Consider the following 24717-nt stretch of genomic DNA (forward strand, 5'->3'; position numbering starts at 1 on the left):
TTGTGGAGATGTGCGAATAATACATTTCACCAAGAGAGAGAGAGAGAGAGAGGGAAAGGGTTTGGCACGGCTTCTGGGGAAAACAAGAGGGGAAAGACAAACATTCCAAGCATGCATTTCCCCCCTCCCTCCCTTTTTCACAGTTCAGGAAGAGAAGCGAGCGGACCCAAAAGAAAAGGAACGTGACATCGGAGCGCTTTTATTTGTTTTCCAAAGTGCATAAATACGGACGTGATGTTTCCTCATCATTTGTTTGTTTTTGTTGTTGTTTGTTTTTGTGTGTGTGGAGCAAATCAAGCATGGAACTTTTGTTTCTTTATTACTGCCCCTGAGCCACTGGGCTGCCGCATGTCATTTTTTGCAGTTGTGAGTGTTTGCCTTCTTCCTTTCTCGTTTCTCAGATTCCTCACAGTGTTGGACTTCCATTGCACTGGAAAGGGAAGGAAGCAGAAAAAAAAAAAAAAAAACCGCCGTGTCCGGGTTGCCAGTCGCTATTCAATTCCCATTCGGGCCAAAAGCTCCTTTCCTTTTTTTTTTTTTCTGTTGTTTGTTTGTTTGGTACACTCATGGGGGAGGAATCGTTTACTTACGTCCTTTCTCCAGTCACCAGCACTCAAAACTTTGCCCATCGCGTTGCCGATGAAAATTTGCCATCGCTGGAAGAATCCATGGAATTCACGGAGAAAATGACTGGAACATTGCTGATTGACTACGACGGATTTATAGAGGATTTACTGCTGGGCTTCTGTCGAGTGCCGAATGGCGCGCATGATTCCAGAGTTGGTGTCGGACGAGGGGAATACGCTGCGCCTGCTGGTGCCATTTTGCCCACGACAATTAAAGCAGTCGGTTTGGATCCATCGAGTTCGGCGTCGTCTCTCTTTCAAGACGGCGCGTGGCCATTTGTATGGGCACAGTTTGAACGGGATGTAACCCGAGAAACCCTTATAATTGATGGAGCGCCTTGCAACGATGCTCTCATCGCACTACAGCGTATACAAAAACTGTTGGCTGACGCGTACGATGAACTGCCATCTCGTATTACAGCTGCCAAAACACACGGGCATGGGAAAGCAGATGAGTGCGGAGGATTGGCATCACGGTTTCTCAATACGGCTTGGGGTTTTCTTGGAAACGTTCAAGTTGCCTACAAAAAAATGGTGAGGAATAAAAAATTGGCTGAAGCTGCTCGGATTGCCATTCTCATAGCGCAGCAAACTGTGATGGCATTCCCAGTGGAGCTTTTACATGCGCAATTTAGCAGATCTTCACAGGGGAATTTCAAGGAGAAAGATGCTGCGGAATCGAAAATAGTTTACATTGGGGAGCGAATTGCGAGCAAAGAGAATGACGATGAAAAGAGCGATCCTCCACACAAGGAAGAAAGTCGAAGAATGATTGTGCGAGTGGAGCGCCGCAATCACGGAAGCCGTTTACCTTACGCACGTGTTGAAAAATTTATGCATGTTTTCACTCTGGACGAGTCGGCGAACGCTTCAATCAAGTTGGAGCTCTGCATAGTTATTGAAGTCAGTTTATTTACAAGTGACCAAGTCGAGTTGAACTGGGAGTGGCGCCGGCCTCCCCACACCTTCTCTGGAGATGCCGCCGCCGCCCCACCCCAGCCACCGGAAGAGGAAACGCAGAGGCTGAACAAAGGGGAATTTATACATGCATTTGCTGACTTTTAGGGCAAATTTAGGTGCAACGGGGGACCCTCGTATGTTTTTTTTTCTTTTTTTTTTTTGTTTAGGGGCTTGCGAAGGGAATAATCGCGAGGAGAGCCGGCTACCGCCATTGATATGCATCCATGCCGATGAAGCGGAATGGACACTTCATTACGACACTTTTCTACCGTATGGACTTTTTTTTTTTTTTGAAAAGAGCACGACTATTAAAAGGAGGGGTGGGGGACCAGGGGAACACCGATAGCGGCAATATAATTATTTTATTTGTTTTACCTTCACCCATCCTCCCCTTCTTTTGTGATTCCCACCACCACGCGGTGGGGTGTTGTGGCTGGTGGTGGACCCCAAAAGTCTGCCACTTCGTAAGGAATGAACGCCATATCTAACTATATTTATATGCACCCATCCGAATAGAGTGAGCGGGCCACAATTGAGGCCAACGGATGATACATGTATGTATGTATGTATGTACCTACTTGGTGGCAAACTTTGAGGGTATGGCGAATCCCCACTCCTATTCCGTCCATCCCTTTCTTATTCCTATCTCGTTTGTTTTCTGTTGTTGAGAAACTGCAGGATTCGGACAGCGGCCCAGAAGATTAAGACACAAAAATCAAAATATAGAACCGGAAAACTCCTAGGGTTAGCAAAAGGAGAAAACCAAAGAAAACCAACTATGCATGCATGGAGGCGCCCTCGCCCAGAAACGGAAAGGAGGGAAATTGTCCGCGGCGCCGACCCACATGGCATCGAACGGCGAAGCGCCCAATATTCGGGGCACTGCCTGACTACTACCTTCTTGGCGAGGTGGCGGCGCGATAGAAGGATCAGCCGGCAAGCGCCAAAACAAAATTCACACTTTACTTCTTCGCGGAACCGAAGAAGGGAACGCACGCGAATGGCGCAAGGAAAAGGGTGAACGGAGCGGGCGTTCTTCACGACGGCGCGAAAACGCCGCTTTGCTCCCATTCATTCGGCAAAACCTAAGGGATGAAGATGTGCCTTGGCCGCTGGACGGATCCTGAAATTATCCCAGCAAACCCGACGATATAGGAAGGAAAAGGAAGTCAAAGCAGGTGCGGGCAATCGCCTCAATAGTTTATTCCGATTTGTTTCTGTTCTTTCGATCGCTCTCTTGACGTTTTTTGCTCAAATAAGATTCAATATGTTCTTACCTACGAAGTGGCGGACTCTGGGGTCCTCCAGCCACAAGACCCCGCCGATCCCCTTCGCCAGTTCCTGAAGTGTAAAAGCGCAACCGCGTGATATGCCGTCCGCGGGGTTTTCTGCAGACCGTACGTAACCAAAGGATGCCTTTACTCCGCGAGAGTCCAAAAACTCATATATCCGTTGCAGCACCCACGTCATGGCGTGTGATTTCGAGCTGCCTTTATTCGCAGCTCCTCGCAGCGAAGTGTTGTCCACCCAAACGTCCATAGTGGATGGCAAGATGGCGGAAAAAGCCGATGAGGCTAGGCGTACTGCTCGTGCCTCGGCCTGCATGATAAGAAAAGGCTTCCTCTTCCCCCATTTCCCCCGGCAATTTTAACGTCGCCGGAGTCTGGAATAAAAACGGCTCTCCATCCATGGAGCGATGCGTCCGTGATGATGGCGGCCGATGCCTTTTCCGTGGAATTGATGATTCGCCTACGATTGTATTCTTGATGATGCGTCGTAGTCTCTCGCCCAAACCAACCGCTGCCGACGGAAGGTTTGCCGGGGATGTCTCCTGCACAATCCCTTGGTTAACTGCGGATAATCGTCGTCGCACTGCCTTGATAAAAAAGTAGTGGTCACATAAACGCGTGCACAAAATGGCAGCCGCGTACAAAAAACGTGACGCCGTAACCTCCATTTCCGCGATGGTTAAAGAATTGAGCGCCGGCATGGCGCATACAAACAGGACAAACGTGTCACTCAGGGATACCGCACGGTGTTGCCATGATCAAACCGCACTCCCAGGAAGGTGCACTGCATAGCGCCCGATTCGCGGTCCTCCCCCATGGATGCGTGACAACCGTCCGCATTACGAAGCACTTGGGCTTCCCACAGTGTCACATCGCTTCTCGACCCTGCAATGCGTATATTACCGACCCATACGTCGTCGCGCACCAACGGAGGTGCAGCCCAGAGGGGGCGAACCACCGTCGTCACCCCCGCAATTGCCGAAGTAATAATCTGGAAAATTTCTGGGCCGGCCTTGCATCCCACTGGCGGCCGTGTGAGATCCACCAGCGTGCCGTCCTCCACGCGGCATCGAAAGAGATGCCGAGTCTCCCGCGGCAAAGAAACACGAAAAAAGGACGCCTTTAAGTCCAGGCAGGAAGCGGCCTCAGCCATCACAGGTGGCAAATAATGGGAAATGTGTAAAAGAGGCGCATTCGCCTTGTAATGGTCGTCTCGGTTCTTGTCGCGTGGCCACGCGATCCATCGTCGTCGTAAGCCGGTGGTTTTCTCCTCCACAACCAAAAGGGTATTATCCATCCGCCTGTTATTGTGGACGAACCGTCCTCGATTATTCTTGCTTTTCGTAACAATCTCGCGTCAGCGACTGGAATCCTCCGTGAGCCTTCGCGCGCTCTACCGGAGGAAGATGGAAAGGGGACCGCCCGACGAGTCCCCAAACTTGCATGAGCCTCTCCAAGGTGGCCGGGTTCAACCGACTTTTAATCCACTCCAGGTTCAATACGGGCACGTTGACCTGCTGTAACGGGATGGTTCGTTCATCTTGTGGAGTGGCCAGACGCGCCCTCGTCGCGCGTCTCGTTATTGTTGCGGCATGATTGTGATAAAAATCACGGAAAAAACGCTCCTCCGCTCTCAGCCACGGTTCCTGCCCTTCCGCCGTTTCTCCCTTCACATCAATGCGACCAGCGACGACACCTGGGTCAGCATTGTGGTGTACATCCCCAAATATCGAACGGTATTCTGGGGAAGGTCGAACGGATCGACGTGCTTCGCCAACTGCGAGATCACGTGTGGATTCAAATTGAGTGTCTCCACGATTTGCGCAGCGTGCCTCAACGCACCGCGTTTTATGGAATGCGCCGTGGCATCCCAAGGAACCAAAGTTCGTTCGACTTGGGCATTCGTGATATTCGTGAGCTTTCCGTTGTTTTTTTGAAGTGTCCTGCATAGCTTTATAGTGTCGAAAGCGTCCTGCCCTCGTCTCCTGTCGGACAGCGGGGCGCGGTGGGGATCCGCCTCGCCGTCTTCGGCACGACGGACCAATCCAAAATTATGACCCCGTTCGGCTTCAGTTTAAGATTGTTGGGTGTCAAGGCCGCAATTCCGGACCAACGACTCGCTGTTATCCACGCGAGTCGTACGACAACACGTTCCTTCCAATCGGTCCGGCTGCGGATTACTTGATTCATCCCTTCCTTTGTCAAGGGGCGCGCTTGCTTCGTCTCCGATCGCGCCGCAATTTTTTTTTGTAACCCCAGAATCATCATGTCCAGCGGAGTTCGATCCATTTCCAACATGGACCGCAGCGTCCTGGCGTACTGCAGTCGGGTCGATGGCGCCACATCTAATATTGCCATCAAAAAGACCGCACAGCTCTCCTCGTTCATCGGCTGTTCGTGCGTGCGGCTAAAGGTTGTGAATTGCCCCGCTAGGGGCATTCCACGCTCCCACGTTGACGGCGCCCACATCTCTCGAGCGACCTCGTTCGCTCTCCTCATATAACTGACCCAAAGCGGGGATGTCGGTGATTCGTACCACATTCGAGCGTCGTTGGCAGATAAGCTCCTTCGCCCTTCCCGAAGATTGTGTCGGGCAATTTGAAAGATCGGGTGGAGCATCGGCGGCGCGGTGCGCTGCCTGTGCGGATTGGTGGGAGGTGGCGGATTCGATGGCGCCCCCGTCGTCAGCATTCATGAGCGGCGTGCGGCAGCCCCTCTGCCGTTTTTTGATGGGCGCCTATAATGTAAGCAATTCCCTCTCGGACGCACATTGCATGTAGACGCATCGTGTCCAAAGATATGACATTGTTGGCATCGCAAAGTGCGTTGGGTTTCTCGCCGATCGACGAGAGGCTGAGCTGCCCTCGCATAAGCGTCCGTCTGGTGAACAGCAGTGTGTAGACGGGCACGCCGTTTGGAAAGCCGGATACCGGGATCGGATGCAATCATGAGCTGCATCCGCAATGTATTCCGTAGGGATCTGCCAAAATCATGAAGCGATCGATGGGATCCTGCCCGCCTTCCAGTACGCCGATCCACTCGACCAAATTGTCAAAGGCAAGTTTAACCTGCTCGTTTTCCTGTTGCCAGCATTGGTATGCGCACCGGAAATCGAAAACGACTCCGGAGGCGCCCTCATTCCATACGCGCGAGGGCCACGTGGTGACGTCGAATGCGCAGAAACTGCGGTCCTCTTCCATGGGTAATTGGGCGTCCAGGGGAGAAGTGCGGGAAGGCAGCGGCGTGGAGGGGTGGAAATGTGGTCTCCCAACATTGCCGTGAGGGCGTCTGTAAGCCGCCGAACTGCGTCGGGCCGCGCTGCTAGGCACGCCTCCAGCCATCAAGATATCCGTCTGATGCGGTAGTGTAGTTACGCCATCGTTGGCAACGTGTTAAGTAGCGGTGGCCTTGCCCCGCCCCGCCGTCTCCGCATACCGCGCGGGTTGTTGTGCATTATGGCGTGCCTCCCGTTCCTGGAGTTGAGCGGTGGGGACTCCCAAGTTGAATTCGCGCACCCGTAATTGGGCGCGATCGGCCTCCAACTGCTGTTGTAGTTCTGGGACCTGGTTGCCGGCCCCGGCGATAGTGGATTCCCTTACCAATAGGTTGTGATGCGCCTCCTGAAACTGCGAGTTAAGCCGAGCATTCCGATTCTGCACGTCCGCGACGGCGTTTGCGTAATCAATATTCAGGCGCTCCCTTTCAGCAGTGATGAGCCCTTGTTGGTGCCCCAACTCCCGGGCTGCCCCCATAGCGGGCAGGAGCGCTTGTGTCTCAAAATTAGGGATCTGAGGCGCCCGTAGATCCGCAATATGTCCAATGAGAGTAGAACCCTGCCAAGCTTTAGATACAGGTCCATGGAACAGGCATAAGCCTGTGGATCATGGGGCCACAGTTAACGTCTCATCCGACATCTGGTTGCCATTAATGAACGTCATCTGCACCTGGATCTCGCCACATTGGCACACCATGTCCCAGAGACGGGCGCCAATATCACACCACTCGGAGGGTGTGTAGGGGACCAATGACATGTCTGTAAACATACCTGGCTGTGTGTTTGTAAAAAATAAAATTAAAAATATTATCTGGCCTCTATCGGTTCCCTGCCCCTACAAAGTCGCGTTCTTCCCAAAAGATTCATACGGTAGAAAGTATCATAAAGAATGCATTCATTTATCAGGATGTAGACATACATTAATTAAGCTAGCCAGCTCTCCCGCGATCATTCTTTTCACAAGCTCCTAAAAATAAATCGTCCAATGCTGTTCCACACAAATTTAAAAAATCGCCTGGCAGCCGTGTGGCCACACCAAGCTGTCTGTATATATTTTGCCCGAAAAAAAAAAATTAAGAAGGTATTTAAATGTCTTTCAACCGTCCGACCCTCTGCGTGTCCGCACATCGTTTATATTTCACGGGGTCATCTGCGTGTTGCTGCTCCCCTCAGCCCTCTCATCGGTGCGTGAGTGCGGCCCGCAGAGCACAGTCACTCTTCTTGTGTGCATGGGGACTGAGAGAAGCACGCAGAAATGACGGCAGTCGCGTCACCCCATCGGGAGAGTGAGCGCAGCAAAAAATCTTTAAAACACGGCGGCAGGGTGTGGCTGTGTGCGTGGCGCTGCGGGTGTCTGCCAGCCCTGACCGCAAAGAAAACAAAACAAGAGGGAAGAAATGTGTGCTCCGCCCCACAGGCCCTCGTCGCACGCCCACACTTCACGGCTCCCTCAGCGCGCCGTTCGTCGCGGCCCCTCCTCATGCGTGCAGCAGGCGAGGCGCACAGGGCCGTCGTCATGAGCGTGTCGGTGGTGTGCGAGTGGAGCAGTTGGGCGGGAAACACACGGCACCCCTCGCAGGAAGAGTGCAGCAACAAACAAAGAGGGAAGAGTAGAAAAGAAAAAACACGTCCACAGTGATTGCCCCAAAAAGCAAAAAAGAGAAGGTATGGGGGATGAGAAATAATAATAATAATAATAACAGAAAAAGACTAGCAAAAAACTTTAAAGCAAACAGAAAAAAAATTAAAAAAAATTAAATTTACAAAAAAACAAAACAAAAAGCCGAAGCGTGGGACGACCAGCGCACACACACTCTCATTACTCCCGTAAAGCAAAACACACACACAGAGGGAGAGAGAGAGAGGTCGCCCACTCAATGCAATAAAAACAAAACAGAAACAGTTACGGTGCTCCGTCCATGCAGCCAGGCAGGACGGCAGCGGTGCGTGTCGTGCAAAAGAGAGCACCAACGGGCCTGCATGGGTGTGCATGCATATATACAATGGGCACATTATTGTGTGTGCCTCGTGGGGTGAGGTGAGGGCGAGAGTCCATGCAAGGGGACACACACACACAGAGAGAGAAGGAAGAGTGTGTGTGCGGGCGGTGCATGGCTCTCTCACACTCACTCTCACGCGGCCACCACCGCAGCAGCCGCAGCAGCCGCAACAACAAGAAAAAGCAAAAGAGGGGAGGTGGTGTGGGAGACCGCGGTGCTGCTGTCGCTGTCGTCTGCTGCTGCCGTGCTGTTCAGTTTAAGGCCTTTGGCTGCAACGGTTTTTTTTTCGGTTGTCTCTTCTTTCTCTTTGGCTTCTTCTTGTGTTTCTTCTGCCTTCTCCACTTCGTTTTCATTTTCTTGCCTTGTTTTCTCTGCCTCATTGTGGTCATCGTCCTTTACGGCTGTTTGCCTTCCGTCAAAATTTTCATTTGTTGTTGCCTTTCCTGAATCTTCCTCTTCTTTTGTTACCTCTTCTCTGTTGTGTGCTTCCGTTTCCGCGGCAGGTGTTTCTGGATTTGATTTTGCTCCAATGGTTGTCTGTTCTTTTCCTGCATCTTCTCGTTGTGTCTTTTTTCCCGGGGTTTTTGTTTCTGTTTCGGCGGCATCTTCTTCGGTACTTAATTCTGCTGTTAAATTCTCTGCCTTTGATGGTCCTGCTGCTTCTTGCGTTTGCGTTCTGCCGGCGTCTCGTTCTCCCCCAGTATCGTCATCATTCTTTTCCTCAATACTTTGAAGATCCGTAACTTCAACAGGGGAAGGAGGCTGAAGAAATACAGGTGCGTCAGGGGGTGTACCGTCGGCACCACCACCCCCATTCACTTCTTTTCCTTTTTTACTGCTTCCTGCATCTCCTTCCTTCTGTCCTTCACCCTCCTTGTGATCCGGGTCATCAGCTGAATCTTCAGTGTCTTCATCATCTTCCCCGGGATCGTCCTGTTTCTTCTCTTCAGCCCTTTGCCTTTTTTTTCTCTTCCATTTCTTTTTTCACTTCTTTTTCTTCTTTGGGTTCCACGACTTCTCCTTGAACTTGCGGCGTGGCTCCGTTCTTTTCTTCCGGACCTCCATTTGAATTGCCGATGGCTGCATTGCCAACTTGTTTGTTATCATCGGTACTGTTAGGACCTTTTTCGGTGGTGTCTTCTGGTTTTGTCTTCAATTCTCCGCCAGCAATAGTTCCATTTTGCGCTGCTTCTTCTGGTACGTGCTCATCGGATTGCTGGTCACTTTGAAAAGTGTCCTCACCAGCAAGTTTGTTTCCTGGCTTCGGAGTTATTCCGTCTGTAGGAGGTGAAGAGGATTTTGTTGGTTGCTGAATCACAGTTGATGGTTTGTGTGTGACAACTACGCTGGACGTAGCTTCATTCTTTGGTGATGCCTCTTTTTGCTCCGTCGCTTGTGAAGTTACTTGGCCCTTTGCTGGCGGTGCTGCTTGTTCCACCGTGATTTCCTTCGCCTCAGGCCCTCGTGGTGCTTCTGTTGGATCGCTGTTGCTGTTAGAAGAGAGGCCGGCGTTGGCGTCACTCTTTACGTCAACTTTGCTTCCATCATTCTCGAGAGTTTCAACGTCACCATCATCATTATTAAGAACTTCTTTTGAGTCTTGTGCCCTGGGCAACGGGTCTGGCGCATTAAAATGTTGTGACCCCTCTACTTCCGCTTTGGGAGGCAAACCAGCTGGAAGCACTGGTTGTAGCTGATCTACATTTACTTTGGGGTCCTCTTCTGTTAATTTTAGATCTTTTACAGGGGGGTCTAAAACATGACTCGCATCCTGACCGATATTAGACGATGAAGAATTGTCAACTTGAACAACAGGTTCCGATGATCGAGTTCCATGTTCATTAGAAGTAGCATCCTTTCCACCTGCATCAACAGCAATGCTCTCAACGGCGACAGAAGGACCACCACCAGCTTCAACTACACCTCCGCTGGAAGCTCCAGAAACAACGCCAGAACCATCGGCCGCACCACCGCCGGCACCGCACCACAGCACGCAGAGGGCACACACCAGCAGCACACGGCCGGTCATCATCATCGCCATCACTCCTGTCACTTGCGTGTAGCCTTCAGCACAAACTAACTCCCCGTCAACGCAAAAAGCAAAAGGAGAGACAAGTCACACAACAGCCACGCCACAGTCACAAATGGCAGCAGCCCAAACAAAACACTCTTCACATTTCATTGCGGCATCTGGCCTGCTCCTCCAATCCTCCCTTCGTGCAGTCCGTGGGACGCACAGCAGTAAGGCCGGCACCGCGTGTGGGCAACAGAAACAAAACAAGAGGGGGAAACATGTCACCGATGACAGTGTGCAGCAACCGACCAGTAAATAATAAAGTAACAGCAAGGATAATTATTATTCCAGGAAAAGAACAAAAACAGTAAAAAGTAAATAATAAAAGAAAACACGCGGGGAACGCGGCACATGTTCTCCGTGAGAAGTCGCAATGCCACACTCTTCGGCTCACAATACCGCCACAACTCTACACAATCCCAGAAGAAGCAGCAACAACCAACACACGCACACACGCACGGTGCCGTCAACAGTTAACTCTCGCAGTGTCAATTTCGCGTCGTTGAGCAGGGCAAAGCAGTCGTGTAGACTCGCACCGCTCCCGGAATACTGCGCGGTGAATTCTCGTAATTGGGGTTTGTACTCGTGTCCAGAGGCATTGCGTTGACTCAATCCGCCCGCATCAACCCCCAGTAACAAATCCACTGCCTGCAACGCCATTTTCTAAAACGAGAGATTTGTGTCCGGTGGCGTTGTGCTCATTCACCTCGTCCGTGTTATCCGCAGCAACGTGTTCCCTGCCGCCATAAGTGACAGACATGATCCCGGATGCATTCGACGCCACTACTATCCTCGGACCGTTGGCAAAGGAAGGCCTCTTCGTGGATGCATTCGGGACCATCACTTCGTTCGTATTGGTGGCAAACACAGGCCTCGTCTCGGACGTGTTGGTCGCCGTGTTGGATGCGGGACTCGGATCGACGGTGTTGGGTCCGTCAGCCGCCGCAGAACATCGCCAATCCTCGTGTTGACGTCACGGCTCAGCATTAACTTGCGGTGCAGTTGTCCCACCAGATTCTGTGTCGTCCTTCTTTTCATGGGGTGGTGGTAAGTGACAGATGCCCGTCCGGTCAGCATCGCCGCTCCGTGCGACCGGATGGATGGTTCCATCGGGAGGAAATTGGCGTCACCACAATTCATAAGGGCCCGCGTATGTGTCGTCACATTCATCGTGAAGGCAACGGTGGCCCCTTCCTCTTCCGCTGCACAGCTGGCAGCACAGTTGCTACATGTGTGCACCGCATTGGCCACATGGCACACAGCACCCAGCTCACCATTCCTGCCATGCATGCGCACATCAAAGCCAATGAAAGTGTAATTCTCACGCTGAGCCTCAGCACTGGCAGCAGAGCACCTCTTCCACGCCCACACACGCACGCGATAGCTCAGGCCTCCGTCACTCGGAGCACACGACACATCCACCGGCACAACCACCGTATCCGCAGCACCAGATACATGTCCAGGGCTCCCAGCCACCGTCACGCACACGGAAGAGCAGCAGCAGCACGAGAGTGCAAGGAACAACATGGCGCCACACCGTCACCATCGCAGTCATCGTCACGCGTAGTGTAGTCGCTGGAGCCAGTCAGCTGATCAGTGATAAAGAGGGAAAACAATGGAACAAGAGGGAGAGGGACGGAGCACCGCGGATACAGCGAGAGAGCGCAGACAACATGAGGAGAGGGCGGCAGGCCCAGCCGCACAGTTCACACACCACGAGACGGCATTCACCACCATCTCCACCCAGCTCATTCCCGCAGCCCCAGGGAAACAACCAAAACACCGCGGCCACCACACAACGCACACGGAGCGAGCACCCACCACAGCAGCCACACGCGCAAGCGAACCCTCATCCATCCATGACGCGTCAACAAAATCTCCTGCCATCCCGCCCTCGATGGGAGACGGAGCCCAACTCAACGCAGTCACACGCGGTGCACCACACCCGCAGGAAAGGAGACTCGGGCTGCGCGCTCCCCCTCCCTTCTCCTCATGGCCACGGAGGAAGACAACAGCCGCCACACGCAACTGCCAGCATGCACTGCAAAACAAGCATTCAAATACACTGCAATGTGCATCGTGTGTGTGTGGTTGTGTGCCTGCAGCAACACAAAGCAAAGACGTGGAAAAGAGGGAACAGAGTATGTGGAGAGAGACACAACAAAATGCACAGCGGAGACGCATAGCGGAAACAAGAAGAAGACCGCTCAAACTCATGACTGCACTGCAGCCCGAGCAGCGGCAATCCACACAAGATTTATTTAAAACAGAAAAAAAAACCATCCCCTTCCTCTTATACAAACCCCATCACACAAAATAATTATAAATAAAAAAGAAATCGTCCAATGCTGTTCCACACAAATTTAAAAAATCGCCTGGCTGCCGTGTGGCCACACCAAACTGTCTGTATATATTTTGCCCGCAAATAAAATTAAAAGATATTTAAATGTCTTTCAACCGTCCGACCCTCTGCGTGTCCGCACATCGTTTATATTTCACGGGGTCATCGGCGTGTTGCTGCTCCCCTCAGCCCTCTCATCGGCGCGTGAGTGCGGCCCGCAGAGCACAGTCACTCGTGTGTGGGGACTGAGAGAAGCACGCAGACACGACGGCAGTCGCGTCACTCCATCGGGAGAGTGAGCGCAGCAAAAGAAAAAAATCATCGGAGGGAGAGAAATGCTGACGGGACTGCCAGCGCGTGAAATAAACACAAAAAAAAAAAAAAACACGGCGGCAGGGTGTGGCTGTGTGTGTGTGGCGCTGCGGGTGTCTGCCAGCCCTGGCCGCAAGAAAACAAAACAAGAGGGAAGAAATGTGTGCTCCGCCCCACAGGCCCTCGTCGCACGCCCACACGTCACGGCTCCCGCAGCGCGCCGTTCGTCGCGGCCCCTCCTCATGCGTGCAGCAGGCGAGGCGCACAGGGCCGTCGTCGTGAGCGTGTCGGTGGTGTGCGAGTGGAGCAGTTGGGCGGAAACACACGGCACCCCTCGCAGGAAGAGTGCAGCAACAAACAAAGAGGGAAGAGTAGAAAAGAAAAAACACGTCCACAGTGATTGCCCCAAAAAGCAAAAAAGAGAAGGTATGGGGGATGAGAAATAATAATAATAATAAACAATAGAAAACAAAAATTTTTTTAAAAGAACACACACTCGCACACACGCTCAACACGCAAAAAAAAAAAAATGACGAATTACAAACAGAAAACAAGAAAAGAAAATTATCTTAAGGAAAAAGTTAGTTCTCGGAATTAATTCCGTGCTGGGGATGCCGCAAGTGTCCCACGCGGCAGCCAGTCACTCCTCACAGAGCCGCAAACCCCCACAGTCCCAACAGAAGAAGCAGAAGCAGCAGTCCGCTTCCGCAAACAGTGCTGCCATCACCATTTGCCCCAAAGTGACGAGCGGTACCGGCACCCGTTGTTCCTCTCGCCAAGGATTCAGAAGAGGGCTTCGGGCGAGACACAGCAGGCGAAGAAGTACGCGCAGCCACTGGCTTTGGAATATTAATTTTATTTTTGGCCAGCCCTGCAATCTCACTGTCATCCAACGGGCGGTTGTACAGCAGGACATTCGCCACCGTCACAGGAACGACTCCACGGCTTTCTTTGTTCTCTGTGCTGCCTCCATCCCCTCCAATGTAGAAGTGGGAGATCTCCCTCAAATCCGTGCTTCCCAATGTACATGGCGCATCCCCACCCACACGCTGACCATCGACGTACGCGGAGCTCTGGTTGCCGTTCCGTAGCACAATAGCCACGTGGTGTGTTGTCTCTGGCTTCCAACTGCTGCTGTGCTCAGTCGTCTTTTCGTCACCGCACCGCAATTGCCACTTATTTTTGTTGTTGTACGACAGTCCCAGGAATACAGAACTCCCTGCACCATTCTTCTTCTTCTTCACACCCATCAATGGAATGGGAGTACCTCCCTCCGGCACCTTGTGGATGGACACCGTCGCCACAAGAGTGAAGTTGTAGTTCGCAAAGTGGTACAGCTGATTCTCCCCCTGCGCGCCAACGGGCCACTCCGCCCACGCTCCATGGAACGTCACAACATCTGAAGTCTTTGTTGCCCCACCATCATTCCCCTTTATTGTGGCGTTCACCCCAAGGTACTCGTCCCTCCATGTGTCACCAGAGAAGCTGCCGGACAAAAAGCCAACCAGCCCAGCCGTGATCTTATCAGCGCCGCAGGCATTGTCAGTTGAAAGACCCTTCTGAGCAAGTAAAGTGGTGCACAGCTGGGAGACAGTGCCGTCCACCTTATTCCAGGTCGCCAGCACCTCCTTTACACGCTTCAGCTGCGCAGTCAGACGCACAGAGACCATACCGGATGATGGTTTCTCCCCTTCGGCCGTCTTCTTCTCGTACAGTGCAATCAACTCTTCCTTCCCATTCGTTTCACTTTTACCACTTCTGTAGAGCAGGGAGCTGGCGGCAGCGTCATCTTCCCCGGATACCGGCCCAATATCAACAATGTGCGTATTGTCCGTCAGCCAAAGATGGAGTACGCCCTTTCCATTTTCTTCCCTCTCAGTATTGGCATACACCGGCAGAGTCACGAGCATCACGTCCCTGTTCTCAATCGTCGCTGTGATAAACCCGCTTCTAACGCCCTTTGCGCCTTTTTTGTTGCTCCACACGCGCGAGAGCGTCCCGAGCGCCTCCGTCCACGACTCCGTTAGAGTAAACTCGTACACCCTGCGGCGGCCGTCATCACACGCAGTCATCATCATGAGTTTTTTGTCCTTCTCCCGCTCCACAACGGAGGGATCACCACAGCCGCCGGCAGACATCTCCCTCGATACCGTCCAACCCGCAGTGTCCGAGGAGTACATAATCAGCGAAACGGCTTTCCCATCCTCTTTTTTTGTGCCTTCCAATGGAAGCAAGAGAGTATTGCCTTTTATCTTAATACCCGATCCACCACCGCCAATCAGTCGTGTCCAGGATTGTTCCTGTCTGCCGTTAGAGATCCATGGGAGATCGTAAGTATCTTTCCAAAGGATCCTTTTGTTGCCATTTTCTTCACCACTGATGTTACCTTTTACCAGCAAGAGTCCACTTTGAGACACAGAATCTGCATTATCCTCATATGCCCAACTGTAGTTTCCAGCAAGCATGTAAATATCACTTCCCTGCACCACTGTTGTTGGTCCGCTCACATGTACCTTCTTCATTCTTTGAGTGCCAGCCAGAACTGCTGTTTGGGAGGGGCATTGTTCTCCTCCGGAAGAACGTTTCACCAGCACTTGTGTCTTCAATTTACTTTTATCCAACCCTTTTGGCTTTTCATCAGTCAGAGCCAAAAGCTCCGAGGCAACCCCAGTAAAATCGCATCCTTCATTCTTCTTGCACTGCGCCTCGGCAACGGCAAACAAATTACCATTCACCTCAACAAGACTGGGAGCATAGAGCGAACTCACTGTTTCTTCTCCTTTCTTATCTCTCCAATGAAACAACTTCTCCGGTGAAGATCCTGAATCTGACGGCATGTCATCAGCGGCCGCAGCTCCACCAGTGCCGCAGCACATCATCACAACGGCGAAAAGAAGCACAGTGGAATTAAACAAACACCGGGACATGTTGGGCCTCTGCGGCTCACTCTCTTTTCCTTTCCTCCTCCTTCCGCGGGATCCGGTCACGCAGCCACGGTTGTGTGTGCGGGGTGCCATGACTGCAGCAACACGTGAGAGCATATAAATATGTGTGTGTGTGCTGTTGTTGGTCCTTTCAGTGCCTTCGAATTTCACAGTAGCGTTTAGCGTTTGTTTGCTTCCTCGTGTGTGATTGAGAAAGTGGAGAGAAAAGATGCCAAGAAAGGGGTGAAACAGCGAGCACCGCCACCCATCCACAGTGAGTGGCACCATCATCCCCGCCGCACTCACTCCCAACAACAACTCACGCACACAGACACAAAGAACAGCAGAAGGAGGAGAAATGCACCGGGGACACACAACGACTGTTGCCACCAGCAGCAGCATGAGCCACGGTGGGTGTCTTATTCGTCAAATGTCAGCACACACCGAGAAACACCCACACACAAAACAACCGGCAGAATGCAAAAGGCTACAACCGTCCTTTGCAAAGCCCACGCGCTGCCGCTAGTCATTTTACTGTTCACCCTTCCAACTCACCCTCCAAAGAACTCGCGCATCAACCCACACAGGCGGGGAATCCCTGAACAAAGTATACACAGCATAGGAGAGACACGTCGGCACGTGCAGCAGCTGGACGAGAAGCAATCCGCACTTGTCCCAGGCACCCTAACCCACACCACTCACCGGCTGCACTCCAGCAGCATCACACCCTCCACACGTCGACGAAAGAATTCTCGGGCTGACAACCTCCCTCCTAGCAGGGCCTCCGCAGCCACAATCCTGTGCGTGCGTGCATTCTCAGCGTTTTAAACACGGCATGTGTGTGTGCATGTGCTTGTGTGTTTGGCAGCGCCTATACTTGCGGAGCAGCTGTGCGCCACAAGAGAGTCTGAAGAAAGCAACGGCAGAGAGAGGCAGATAGCACACACGCAAATTACTCATATCATCGCACACACACACACACACACGCAGCCGCGGAATGGGTGCACTCAACCACAAAATCAAAAAGGAAAACAAAACAAAAAGCCGAAGCGTGGGACGACCAGCGCACACACACTCTCATTACTCCCGTAAAGCAAAACACACACACAGAGGGAGAGAGAGAGAGGTCGCCCACTCAATGCAATAAAAACAAAACAGAAACAGTTACGGTGCTCCGTCCATGCAGCCAGGCAGGACGGCAGCGGTGCGTGTCGTGCAAAAGAGAGCACCAACGGGCCTGCATGGGTGTGCATGCATATATACAATGGGCACATTATTGTGTGTGCCTCGTGGGGTGAGGTGAGGGCGAGAGTCCATGCAAGGGGACACAAACACACAGAGAGAGAAGGAAGAGTGTGTGTGCGGGCGGTGCATGGCTCTCTCACACTCACTCTCACGCGGCCACCACCGCAGCAGCCGCAGCAGCCGCAACAACAAGAAAAAGCAAAAGAGGGGAGGTGGTGTGGGAGACCGCGGTGCTGCCGTCACTGTCGGTAATATTTGCTTTATCTCCACTTGAGGGTTTTGCAGTCCCTGCAGCATCTGGAGGTTGGGTACTCTCAGTACGTTTCTTTCCAGTGAATTTTTCTTCCTGAGCTGTAGTAGGGGTTCCATCTGAAGATGACGCAGCTGCTTGTTCTTGACTGCCAGTTGATGTACTCTGCGCGGTGCCTGCTGTGTATGTGGGGGCTTTGCTACCTCCTTCTCGCGTATCGTTTCTTTCATGCTCATTAGATGAATTTTTGGGTGCATCTCCGCTCTGGCTGTCATTATTCTCTTTTTCTAGAGCTTTCCCTTGATTTTGTTTTTCGTCTCCTGCAATGCTGCGTTGGGTACTTCCGATTCGTTTCTTCCAGTGCCGTGCAATTTGGGATCTGGAGATTCCAATATTACTTCCGCTCCGGGGGCCTTTAGATCCTCGTCTTCCTTCGTTTTTTCTCTCGAGGAGCCTTGACCTTCGCCACCCGTGACACCGTCGCCAACATCTTGACCAGCTGCCAAAGAAGGAGTTTGTGACTGCGTTCCAGGGGCGGATTTCATCGTTTCCTGTTCTTGAGATGCGGGGTGTTGAGGCAATGCCGCTTTTGCGGCTTTTTCTGGCTGAACTTCTTCTGGAGTTTTATTCCCCACTGAGGATAAAGCATTTCCTGTGGAATCCATGCCACCACCACTGCGAGTTGAGGAGGTAACGTCCGTAGGAGAAGACGGCGGAGAGTCACCTGTGTCCCCACCGCCAGAGGGGAGAGGCTCCGAATCGAGACCTTCGCTTCCCTTAGAACTTCCACTCGATCCAGCATCACCACCGCCCTTAGAATCTCCAGCAGTTTTGCTGCCACCAGCCTGTACGGTACCTTCACCATCAGTACCAACAACAACACCTGGATTTATACCTGAAGTTGAGTCCTGATTACCGTCTGTTGAACTAGAAACATTATTTTCAGTCGAAGCCTCAACAACAGTTATGGGTAATGCTGACCGCAGTGGCGCCGTAATCGTAGTTTTATCACATCCGCTCGGCATCTGAGAACAATTCTTGACCACCACTCCCGACGCCATGCAGCCACCCACTGCGTTGTTGTCAAGTCCCTCCGCATAAACACCGCCGGCACCGCACCACAGCACGCAGAGGGCACACACCAGCAGCACACGGCCAGTCATCATCATCGCCATCACTCCTGTCACTTGCGTGCAGCCTTCAGCACAAACTAACTCCCCGTCAACGTAGAGTGAAAGCAAAAAGGAGAGACACGTCACGCAATTACGCACCATCACAAATGACAGCAGCCCAGCAACAACAAACACATCATGAGACAGTTGGAATCGGTGAAAGGGCAAAACGCAAACACACACAGACCTAAAGCAATCAATTAGCAAGGAAAAAAAAAGTAAAAAAACAGAGGCAAAAAAGCAACAAAGAAGAAACTGCACCGAATGGCGCCAGGGTGCATGCAACCAGAACCCAAAAATGCGTCCACGCAAACAGTTGTATGCGTGTAGTACACATACGAGTGTCCCTGGGATGCGCGCCAATTGACGGATGTGGGGAGCAAAATGGAGCACATAGCAGCGCAGCGGAAGCAAATGAAGCACAATAAAATCATTATTTTCTCTTATTTTTTTACATCGGATCACAGTAGACGCGCTCAGCCCGCAAACAATTCTTCAGCCCACAGCGGTGTACGCCAGCGCGGATGCGGCGAGCACCAGCGGGGCAAACGCCCATGCAGAGCTGCTGAGGCTGCCGTCGACTTCGCGAAGAAGTGACTGTTTGAGCTTCGTCTTGTTAGCTGGGGCTTCGGTAGCAGTAAGAATTGGCGCCAGTGTAGTCGTGGTCGTAGTGGTGGTGGACGGTGCCTTGGTGGTGGTAGTGGTTGTCGTAGTTGGTGTCTGCATCTTGACCTCTTTATTGGTTTCGGACTTTTCTGTATCATGCTCCGTAACTATTTCTACCGTATTATTGGGTTTATCCCTCGAAACTGGCGAATCAGCATCCCCACCGTCTGGCACTGGATCACCAGGCTCAGTCTCCTCATCTTGCGTAGCGGACAACACGTCTGATTTCACTCCCGCAACGGCATTAACTGGTGTATTTGGCGCACGGGGAGTATCCAGATCCGATTCCTTATGTGTATTTGGATTTGAAGTATCGGTCCTCAGACCTGCCTCTTGCGACTCTAAAGGCAACAAACCCGAGTCAGCGGGTTTGACTCCAACAGCCTCTGCCGCGCAAACGGACGGGCAGCAGCACAGGGCAAGCACCAGCAGGGCGCACAGCAGACGGCACGTCGTCATCGTCGTGAGTGTGGTCGTTCAGTGGTGTGGAGCTGATCTGCACAGTGAGGGACATGGAGAGCAACAGGGGAGACGAGAGGTGCGGCAGACACACACAGAGGGCACACCACATGAGGAGAGGGCAGCAGCCAGGCATGCACCGTGCGCCGCACACCACGCACGACACACACTCCAATCCACGGCAGCAGGCACACACAGCCCTGCCGCAACAACAACACACAGACGGAAGAGGGAGAAGCAAACAGGAGCGGCACACAAGGCTCCACCGCATGTGCATACGGCGAGAGCGGTCCGTCGTGCCGGCACCCCTCACGGAGGGCACGCACACACACAAGAGGAGGTGCAGCGCACACAGCAGCACAAAAGCAAAGTAACAATAAAGAAAGAATATATCCCCGCACACCACGCGGATTGTTGGTCCACGGGAGTCGCAGCCAATAGTCATCACAAAAACAATTCAGTTGCCTTCGGCCGTCGTTCATATTCAGCGCACACTACTTCATGCAGGCCTGGACGCCACAGCAGCCGCACACGCAAAAATAAGCGTAATGGATGGAATAATGCAAGCAACCATTTATTTTTCAGTTTAAATGTTGGCAGATGTCCGCATGCGTTTTTTTTTTTTGCCTTTCAGAGGGTAAACCTTCATGCCAGGGTCGTGTGTTGGGAATTGCTGCAGGGTGCACAATTTGTTTGTTTCTTTATTTCTTGTGAATGTTTCTTGTGTTGGTGCAGCCAATAATTCGGTTTGTGTTGTTCCTGCCTCTCGCTGGTAAAGTGCTGCAATAGATGTTTGTTTTCCTTTCGTCGCTGTGGCACCTGATTGCTCGCCGTTTATTGCGGTGGAAATAAAAATATGTGAGTGGACTCCCACGCACCAGAACGCACCTTCGCTCTTATTTATTGCTGCATGGAAGGGCATGTGTGTTTGGTGGTGCCTCGTCCATATATTTTGTGGGTGTACATTCCCCTGCAGGCTGAGGGCGGGATGACGCTCCGTCGCGGTGCACTTCCCTCGCATGCCGCCCACTGTGATTCATCATGCATCACCCCCTCACACATTCCGTGGTGCCACACCGTCGATATTACTGCAGCCGCTGTGATTCCGCGTACTTCACGCATTTGATTGTGCCAAAATACATCCGCTCGTGTGGCCGCCGCATCCAAACAGCGGTGCCCAACACCGTGAGCGGCAGTCCACATCCCTGCATGTCCCAACGCAGTGGTGTTTGACTGTCAGCCAGGCGTCAGACAACAAGAGAGTCTTGTGCTGGCAGCACAACACACGGAGCTGCAGCGAATGACTCGGGCGGCGACGCATCTATTTGTCTCAAGGCAGTGAAAAGGAGTCGGGCAAAATAATGCCGGCTACATTCACGACACCACATCCACAGCCAAAGCATGCGACATGATGTGCGTTTCGCTGGTGCTGTGAAATGCCTGCAGACGACGTCACTAGTGGAGGCACACCACCCATGATCAGCGGACAGACAATAATCGGCATGGGAGGCCACAAAAGGCAGCAACGACGCCAGCAGCTCTCTCTCTCTCCCTCTCTCTCCGTTGCCTCCGAGAAGTAAATATTCCACCAGCCACAGCTGACTGTGCCATCGTGACACTCCATGCACGTCGTGGCTGCGTAAACACATCCCGTTCCCTGCAGCGCCTCAAAAGATGCCTCACTCCGCCCACTAAGTGCATCGGTGTGGGCCGTGCCTGGGCTGTGCGTGAGGACCACAGCGATGTGAGGGTCACCGAGTCGCAGCACGTTTGTTGTAACGTTGTTGCATGGCACCTGCACACACACACACGCAGCGCCTGCATCCCTCCCTGTTGTGTCCGCCCTCTGCCGGAGTGGCCACACGCACGGGCAGCAGCAAAATCACTTCACCCTCGACGATCCAAAATCAACACCGACATCCCTCACAACGCAGAGATCTCAGTTGCCAGCACGGGCTTCCTGTCGCTCTGCCATTGACGCTGAAACACGGCACAGTGCACGCACTTATTTTCCTCGTGTTCCGTCAGCCGTTTGCTTCACACATTCTTCGATGGGCTGACGTCCACAAAAGCACGCCACAAAAGGCCACTGTGATCGCACAAGCTCTTGCGATGGGCGTCGGTGTGTGCATGCATCCGCCGCTCACACGTGCTGGCAGGCAGCCTGCAGCCGGTGCCCTCGTGCCAGTTCATCGGCTCCAGCACGGAAAAGAGAAAACGGTCTATTCCCGATGCACTTATTCCCACCAGCAGCACCAACACGCCGGTCACCAGCCGTCATTCCTCAGCACATCCAGGAATGCTGAAAAGTGACGTGGAACTGTCAGCCAGCAATGCCACAATCCCCGCACACATGTCTGATCCACCAGAGAAGACACACAAACTACACACAACACCCTTCACACGTCATCCGAACATCATTCCAACACACCGCGACACGCCAAACAGAAGTATTCGTCACTCCAACGCACCTCCCCACACAATCAAATAGTCCACGCAACACGCACGGCAGCAGCTCACACCCGTCAAACAAATGTTCTTCGGATCAGTGTTATCCACGTGCTGCAGTGGGAAGCAAACAAAAGAGACAAGCCGCCAAACTCCAAAAGAGTGCCACGACTGGCCGTAAGTCAACGTAACGCAGCCAGTAAAAGGAATTCAGTCCTAATGCCCTCAGCCTCCCACCTTCCCCACAAAAGCTGCAAAGATTGAAAACAAACGCACCGCCCAATAAACTCTTTGTGCAAAGCCAAAAGAAGCCGCAGTGCCTCCTGCTGCCCTCACAGTCCGTTGATGACGCCTGGATGCGGATGGTCACCCATCGGTACTTCCAAACGACGCCGCACACCCGCGACGCATCTCCTGCGCTTTGAGGCGCACATGCCTCAATATCACCACAGACGCCCACGCACCGTCGGTACGCACCACATTGCGAAACAAAAAAGAATACGCCAGAGTGACAACGAGGCAACTGCTGGAAATCGCGTTGCAGGCATCATCACAGGCAGCACCAAAACCGCTGCAGTCAACTGTGGGGTGACGTGCACCAACGGGCCTGCATGGGTGTGCATGCATATATACAATGGGCACATTATTGTGTGTGCCTCGTGGGGTGAGGTGAGGGCGAGAGTCCATGCAAGGGGACACAAACACACAGAGAGAGAAGGAAGAGTGTGTGTGCGGGCGGTGCATGGCTCTCTCACACTCACTCTCACGCGGCCACCACCGCAGCCGCACACGCAACAAGAAGAAGAAGCAAAAGAGGGGAGGTGGTGTGGGGGACCGCGGTGCTGCTGTCACCGTCGCCAGCCTTTTCTTTACCGCCATTTTGTTGCTTTTCTGTCTGTGCAGTATCGGAAGGTCGAGAATTCTCCACATTTGTCGTTTCGGTGGATGTTTCTTCCTGAAGTGGGGAAAAACTTTCATTTGAAGATGTCGTTGCTGCTTGTTCTTGACTGCCAGTTGATATACTCTCCGCTGTTCCTGAAGTGGATACAGGATCTTCGTTATTTCGTCCTTGTTTTGCGGGTGAATCCGTGGATGCACTCGTGTTCTGGCTGCGATTCTTCCCTTCTTCTGAAGTTGTTGTTTGATGTTCAGTTTTGGGTTCCGGCAGTTTTGCGTCTGATAATTCCGGTGATGCCTTTCCTTTGCCTTGTAATTCCGTATTTGGACCCTCTGGTGACGGCTTCGGTGCTGCGCCTGGCGCAGTGAGGGACTCTGATTTTACCTTATTTGATGATTCCTTACTTGCCAGATTGTCGGGCAACGCAATCACTGAGTTATCGGGATTTTTTGTCTGTGCTCCATTGACTGGTGTATCTGCTGCCTTTCCTTTGGGCGACGAGAGACTCTGATTCTCTGTTTCATCTCTCCGCAAAACTTCCGTTTGGGATGCATTTTGCGGGCGGGATAAAGGATTGCCACTGGTCACCGTGCCAGCACCAGGGTGATGTGGCGAACCACCACCAGGAGAAACAGACCCCGAAGAATTACCTCCGCCACCGGAAGCAGGGGCTCCGGCTGCACCATCTTTTCCACCATCTTTTCCACCAGGATTTACACCGCCTCCTCCACCACTTCCTCCCTTCGAAGGACCATCTTCTTCACCTGAAACTTCAGCAACGATGATGGGCAACACAGAACGCAATGACAGCATGAGCGCAGTTCTATCACATCCGTTAGGCATGTTGGATCCATTTTCACCCAACACTTCCGACGCCATGCAGCCACCCACTGCCTTCTCGTCACATATACCGCCGGCACCGCACCACAGCACGCAGAGGGCACACACCAGCAGCACACGGTCAGTCATCATCATCGCCATCACTCCTGTCACTTGCGTGCAGCCTTCAGCACAAACTAACTCCCCGTCAACGTAGAGTGAAAGCAAAAAGGAGAGACACGTCACGCAATTACGCACCGTCCCGTCCAGCAATAAGAGTCACGCAACAACAAACACATCATGAGACAGTTGGAATCGGTGAAAGGGCAAAACGCAAACACACACAGACCTAAAGCAATCAATTAGCAAGGAAAAAAAAAGTAAAAAAACAGAGGCAAAAAAGCAACAAAGAAGAAACTGCACCGAATGGCGCCAGGGTGCATGCAACCAGAACCCAAAAATGCGTCCACGCAAACAGTTGTATGCGTGTAGTACACATACGAGTGTCCCTGGGATGCGCGCCAATTGACGGATGTGGGGAGCAAAATGGAGTACACAGCAGCGCAGCGGAAGCAAATGAAGCACAATAAAATCATTATTTTCTCTTATTTTTTTACATCGGATCACAGTAGACGCGCACAGCCCGCAAACAATTCTTCAGCCCACAGCGGTGTACGCCAGCGCGGATGCGGCGAGCACCAGCGGGGCAAACGCCCATGCAGAGCTGCTGAGGCTGCCGTCGACTTCGCGAAGACGTGACTGTTTGAGCTTCGTCTTGTTAGCTGGGGCTTCGGTAGCAGTAAGAATTGGCGCCAGTGTAGTCGTGGTCGTAGTGGTGGTGGACGGTGCCTTGGTGGTGGTAGTGGTTGTCGTAGTTGGTGTCTGCATCTTGACCTCTTTATTGGTTTCGGACTTTTCTGTATCATGCTCCGTAACTATTTCTACCGTATTATTTGGGTT

At 52.4% G+C, this 24717-nt stretch overlaps 5 protein-coding genes and 3 pseudogenes across 5 annotated transcripts, besides 29 other annotated features; 1 reads left to right on the forward strand and 7 right to left on the reverse strand.

Annotated features, from left to right (window-relative positions):
* Window positions 1-1714: a sequence feature (haploid, Esmeraldo-like haplotype).
* Window positions 33-58: a microsatellite.
* On the forward strand, window positions 567-1691 carry Tc00.1047053510047.10 (hypothetical protein, conserved; the record flags this gene model as incomplete). Its single annotated transcript, XM_806210.1, has 1 exon — window positions 567-1691. One exon carries the CDS (start codon window positions 567-569, stop codon window positions 1689-1691), a length of 1125 nt encoding a protein of 374 aa, XP_811303.1.
* Window positions 1715-2497: a sequence feature (haploid, non-Esmeraldo-like haplotype).
* Window positions 1726-1751: a microsatellite.
* Window positions 1752-2290: a mobile genetic element.
* Window positions 2139-2159: a microsatellite.
* Window positions 2498-9077: a sequence feature (areas not merged during assembly with more than two copies in the genome that could not be assigned to a particular haplotype).
* Window positions 2648-7118: a mobile genetic element.
* Window positions 2691-2910: a mobile genetic element.
* Window positions 6936-6960: a sequence feature (AT_rich).
* Window positions 6939-7118: a mobile genetic element.
* Window positions 7830-7849: a microsatellite.
* Window positions 7886-7920: a sequence feature (AT_rich).
* Tc00.1047053510047.60 lies at window positions 8280-10190 on the reverse strand (annotated as a pseudogene).
* Window positions 8445-8508: a sequence feature (CT-rich).
* Window positions 9078-10244: a sequence feature (heterozygous, non-Esmeraldo-like haplotype).
* Window positions 9087-9151: a sequence feature (CT-rich).
* Window positions 10245-13492: a sequence feature (areas not merged during assembly with more than two copies in the genome that could not be assigned to a particular haplotype).
* On the reverse strand, window positions 10614-11513 carry Tc00.1047053510047.70 (annotated as a pseudogene).
* Window positions 12537-12557: a sequence feature (AT_rich).
* Window positions 13317-13362: a sequence feature (AT_rich).
* Window positions 13493-17392: a sequence feature (heterozygous, non-Esmeraldo-like haplotype).
* On the reverse strand, window positions 13524-16202 carry Tc00.1047053510047.80 (trans-sialidase, putative; the record flags this gene model as incomplete). The annotated part of the gene is made up of 1 exon (XM_806211.1): window positions 13524-16202. The coding sequence occupies one exon, from the start codon at window positions 16200-16202 to the stop codon at window positions 13524-13526; it is 2679 nt and encodes an 892-aa protein (XP_811304.1).
* On the reverse strand, window positions 17193-18470 carry Tc00.1047053510047.100 (annotated as a pseudogene).
* Window positions 17393-17918: a sequence feature (areas merged during assembly that could not be assigned to a particular haplotype. This can correspond to areas where the two haplotypes were merged or to regions with more than two copies in the genome that were merged during assembly.).
* Window positions 17919-18322: a sequence feature (heterozygous, Esmeraldo-like haplotype).
* Window positions 18323-18940: a sequence feature (haploid, non-Esmeraldo-like haplotype).
* Window positions 18941-19968: a sequence feature (heterozygous, non-Esmeraldo-like haplotype).
* Tc00.1047053510047.109 (mucin TcMUCII, putative) lies at window positions 18963-19592 on the reverse strand (the record flags this gene model as incomplete). Its single annotated transcript, XM_806213.1, has 1 exon — window positions 18963-19592. The coding sequence occupies one exon, from the start codon at window positions 19590-19592 to the stop codon at window positions 18963-18965; it is 630 nt and encodes a 209-aa protein (XP_811306.1).
* Window positions 19123-19186: a microsatellite.
* Window positions 19969-20260: a sequence feature (haploid, Esmeraldo-like haplotype).
* Window positions 20261-24717: a sequence feature (areas not merged during assembly with more than two copies in the genome that could not be assigned to a particular haplotype).
* Window positions 21131-21153: a microsatellite.
* Window positions 22804-23919, reverse strand: Tc00.1047053510047.120 (mucin-associated surface protein (MASP), putative; the record flags this gene model as incomplete). Its single annotated transcript, XM_806212.1, has 1 exon — window positions 22804-23919. One exon carries the CDS (start codon window positions 23917-23919, stop codon window positions 22804-22806), a length of 1116 nt encoding a protein of 371 aa, XP_811305.1.
* Tc00.1047053510047.129 (mucin TcMUCII, putative) lies at window positions 24415-24717 on the reverse strand (the record flags this gene model as incomplete). The annotated part of the gene is made up of 1 exon (XM_806214.1): window positions 24415-24717. A coding segment is annotated over one exon (303 nt), but the record flags the coding sequence as incomplete, so codon positions are not given.
* Window positions 24575-24638: a microsatellite.

Source organism: Trypanosoma cruzi, genomic scaffold (genome assembly GCF_000209065.1).
Source record: "Trypanosoma cruzi strain CL Brener 1047053516587 genomic scaffold, whole genome shotgun sequence".
Classification (NCBI taxonomy): domain Eukaryota; phylum Euglenozoa; class Kinetoplastea; order Trypanosomatida; family Trypanosomatidae; genus Trypanosoma; species Trypanosoma cruzi.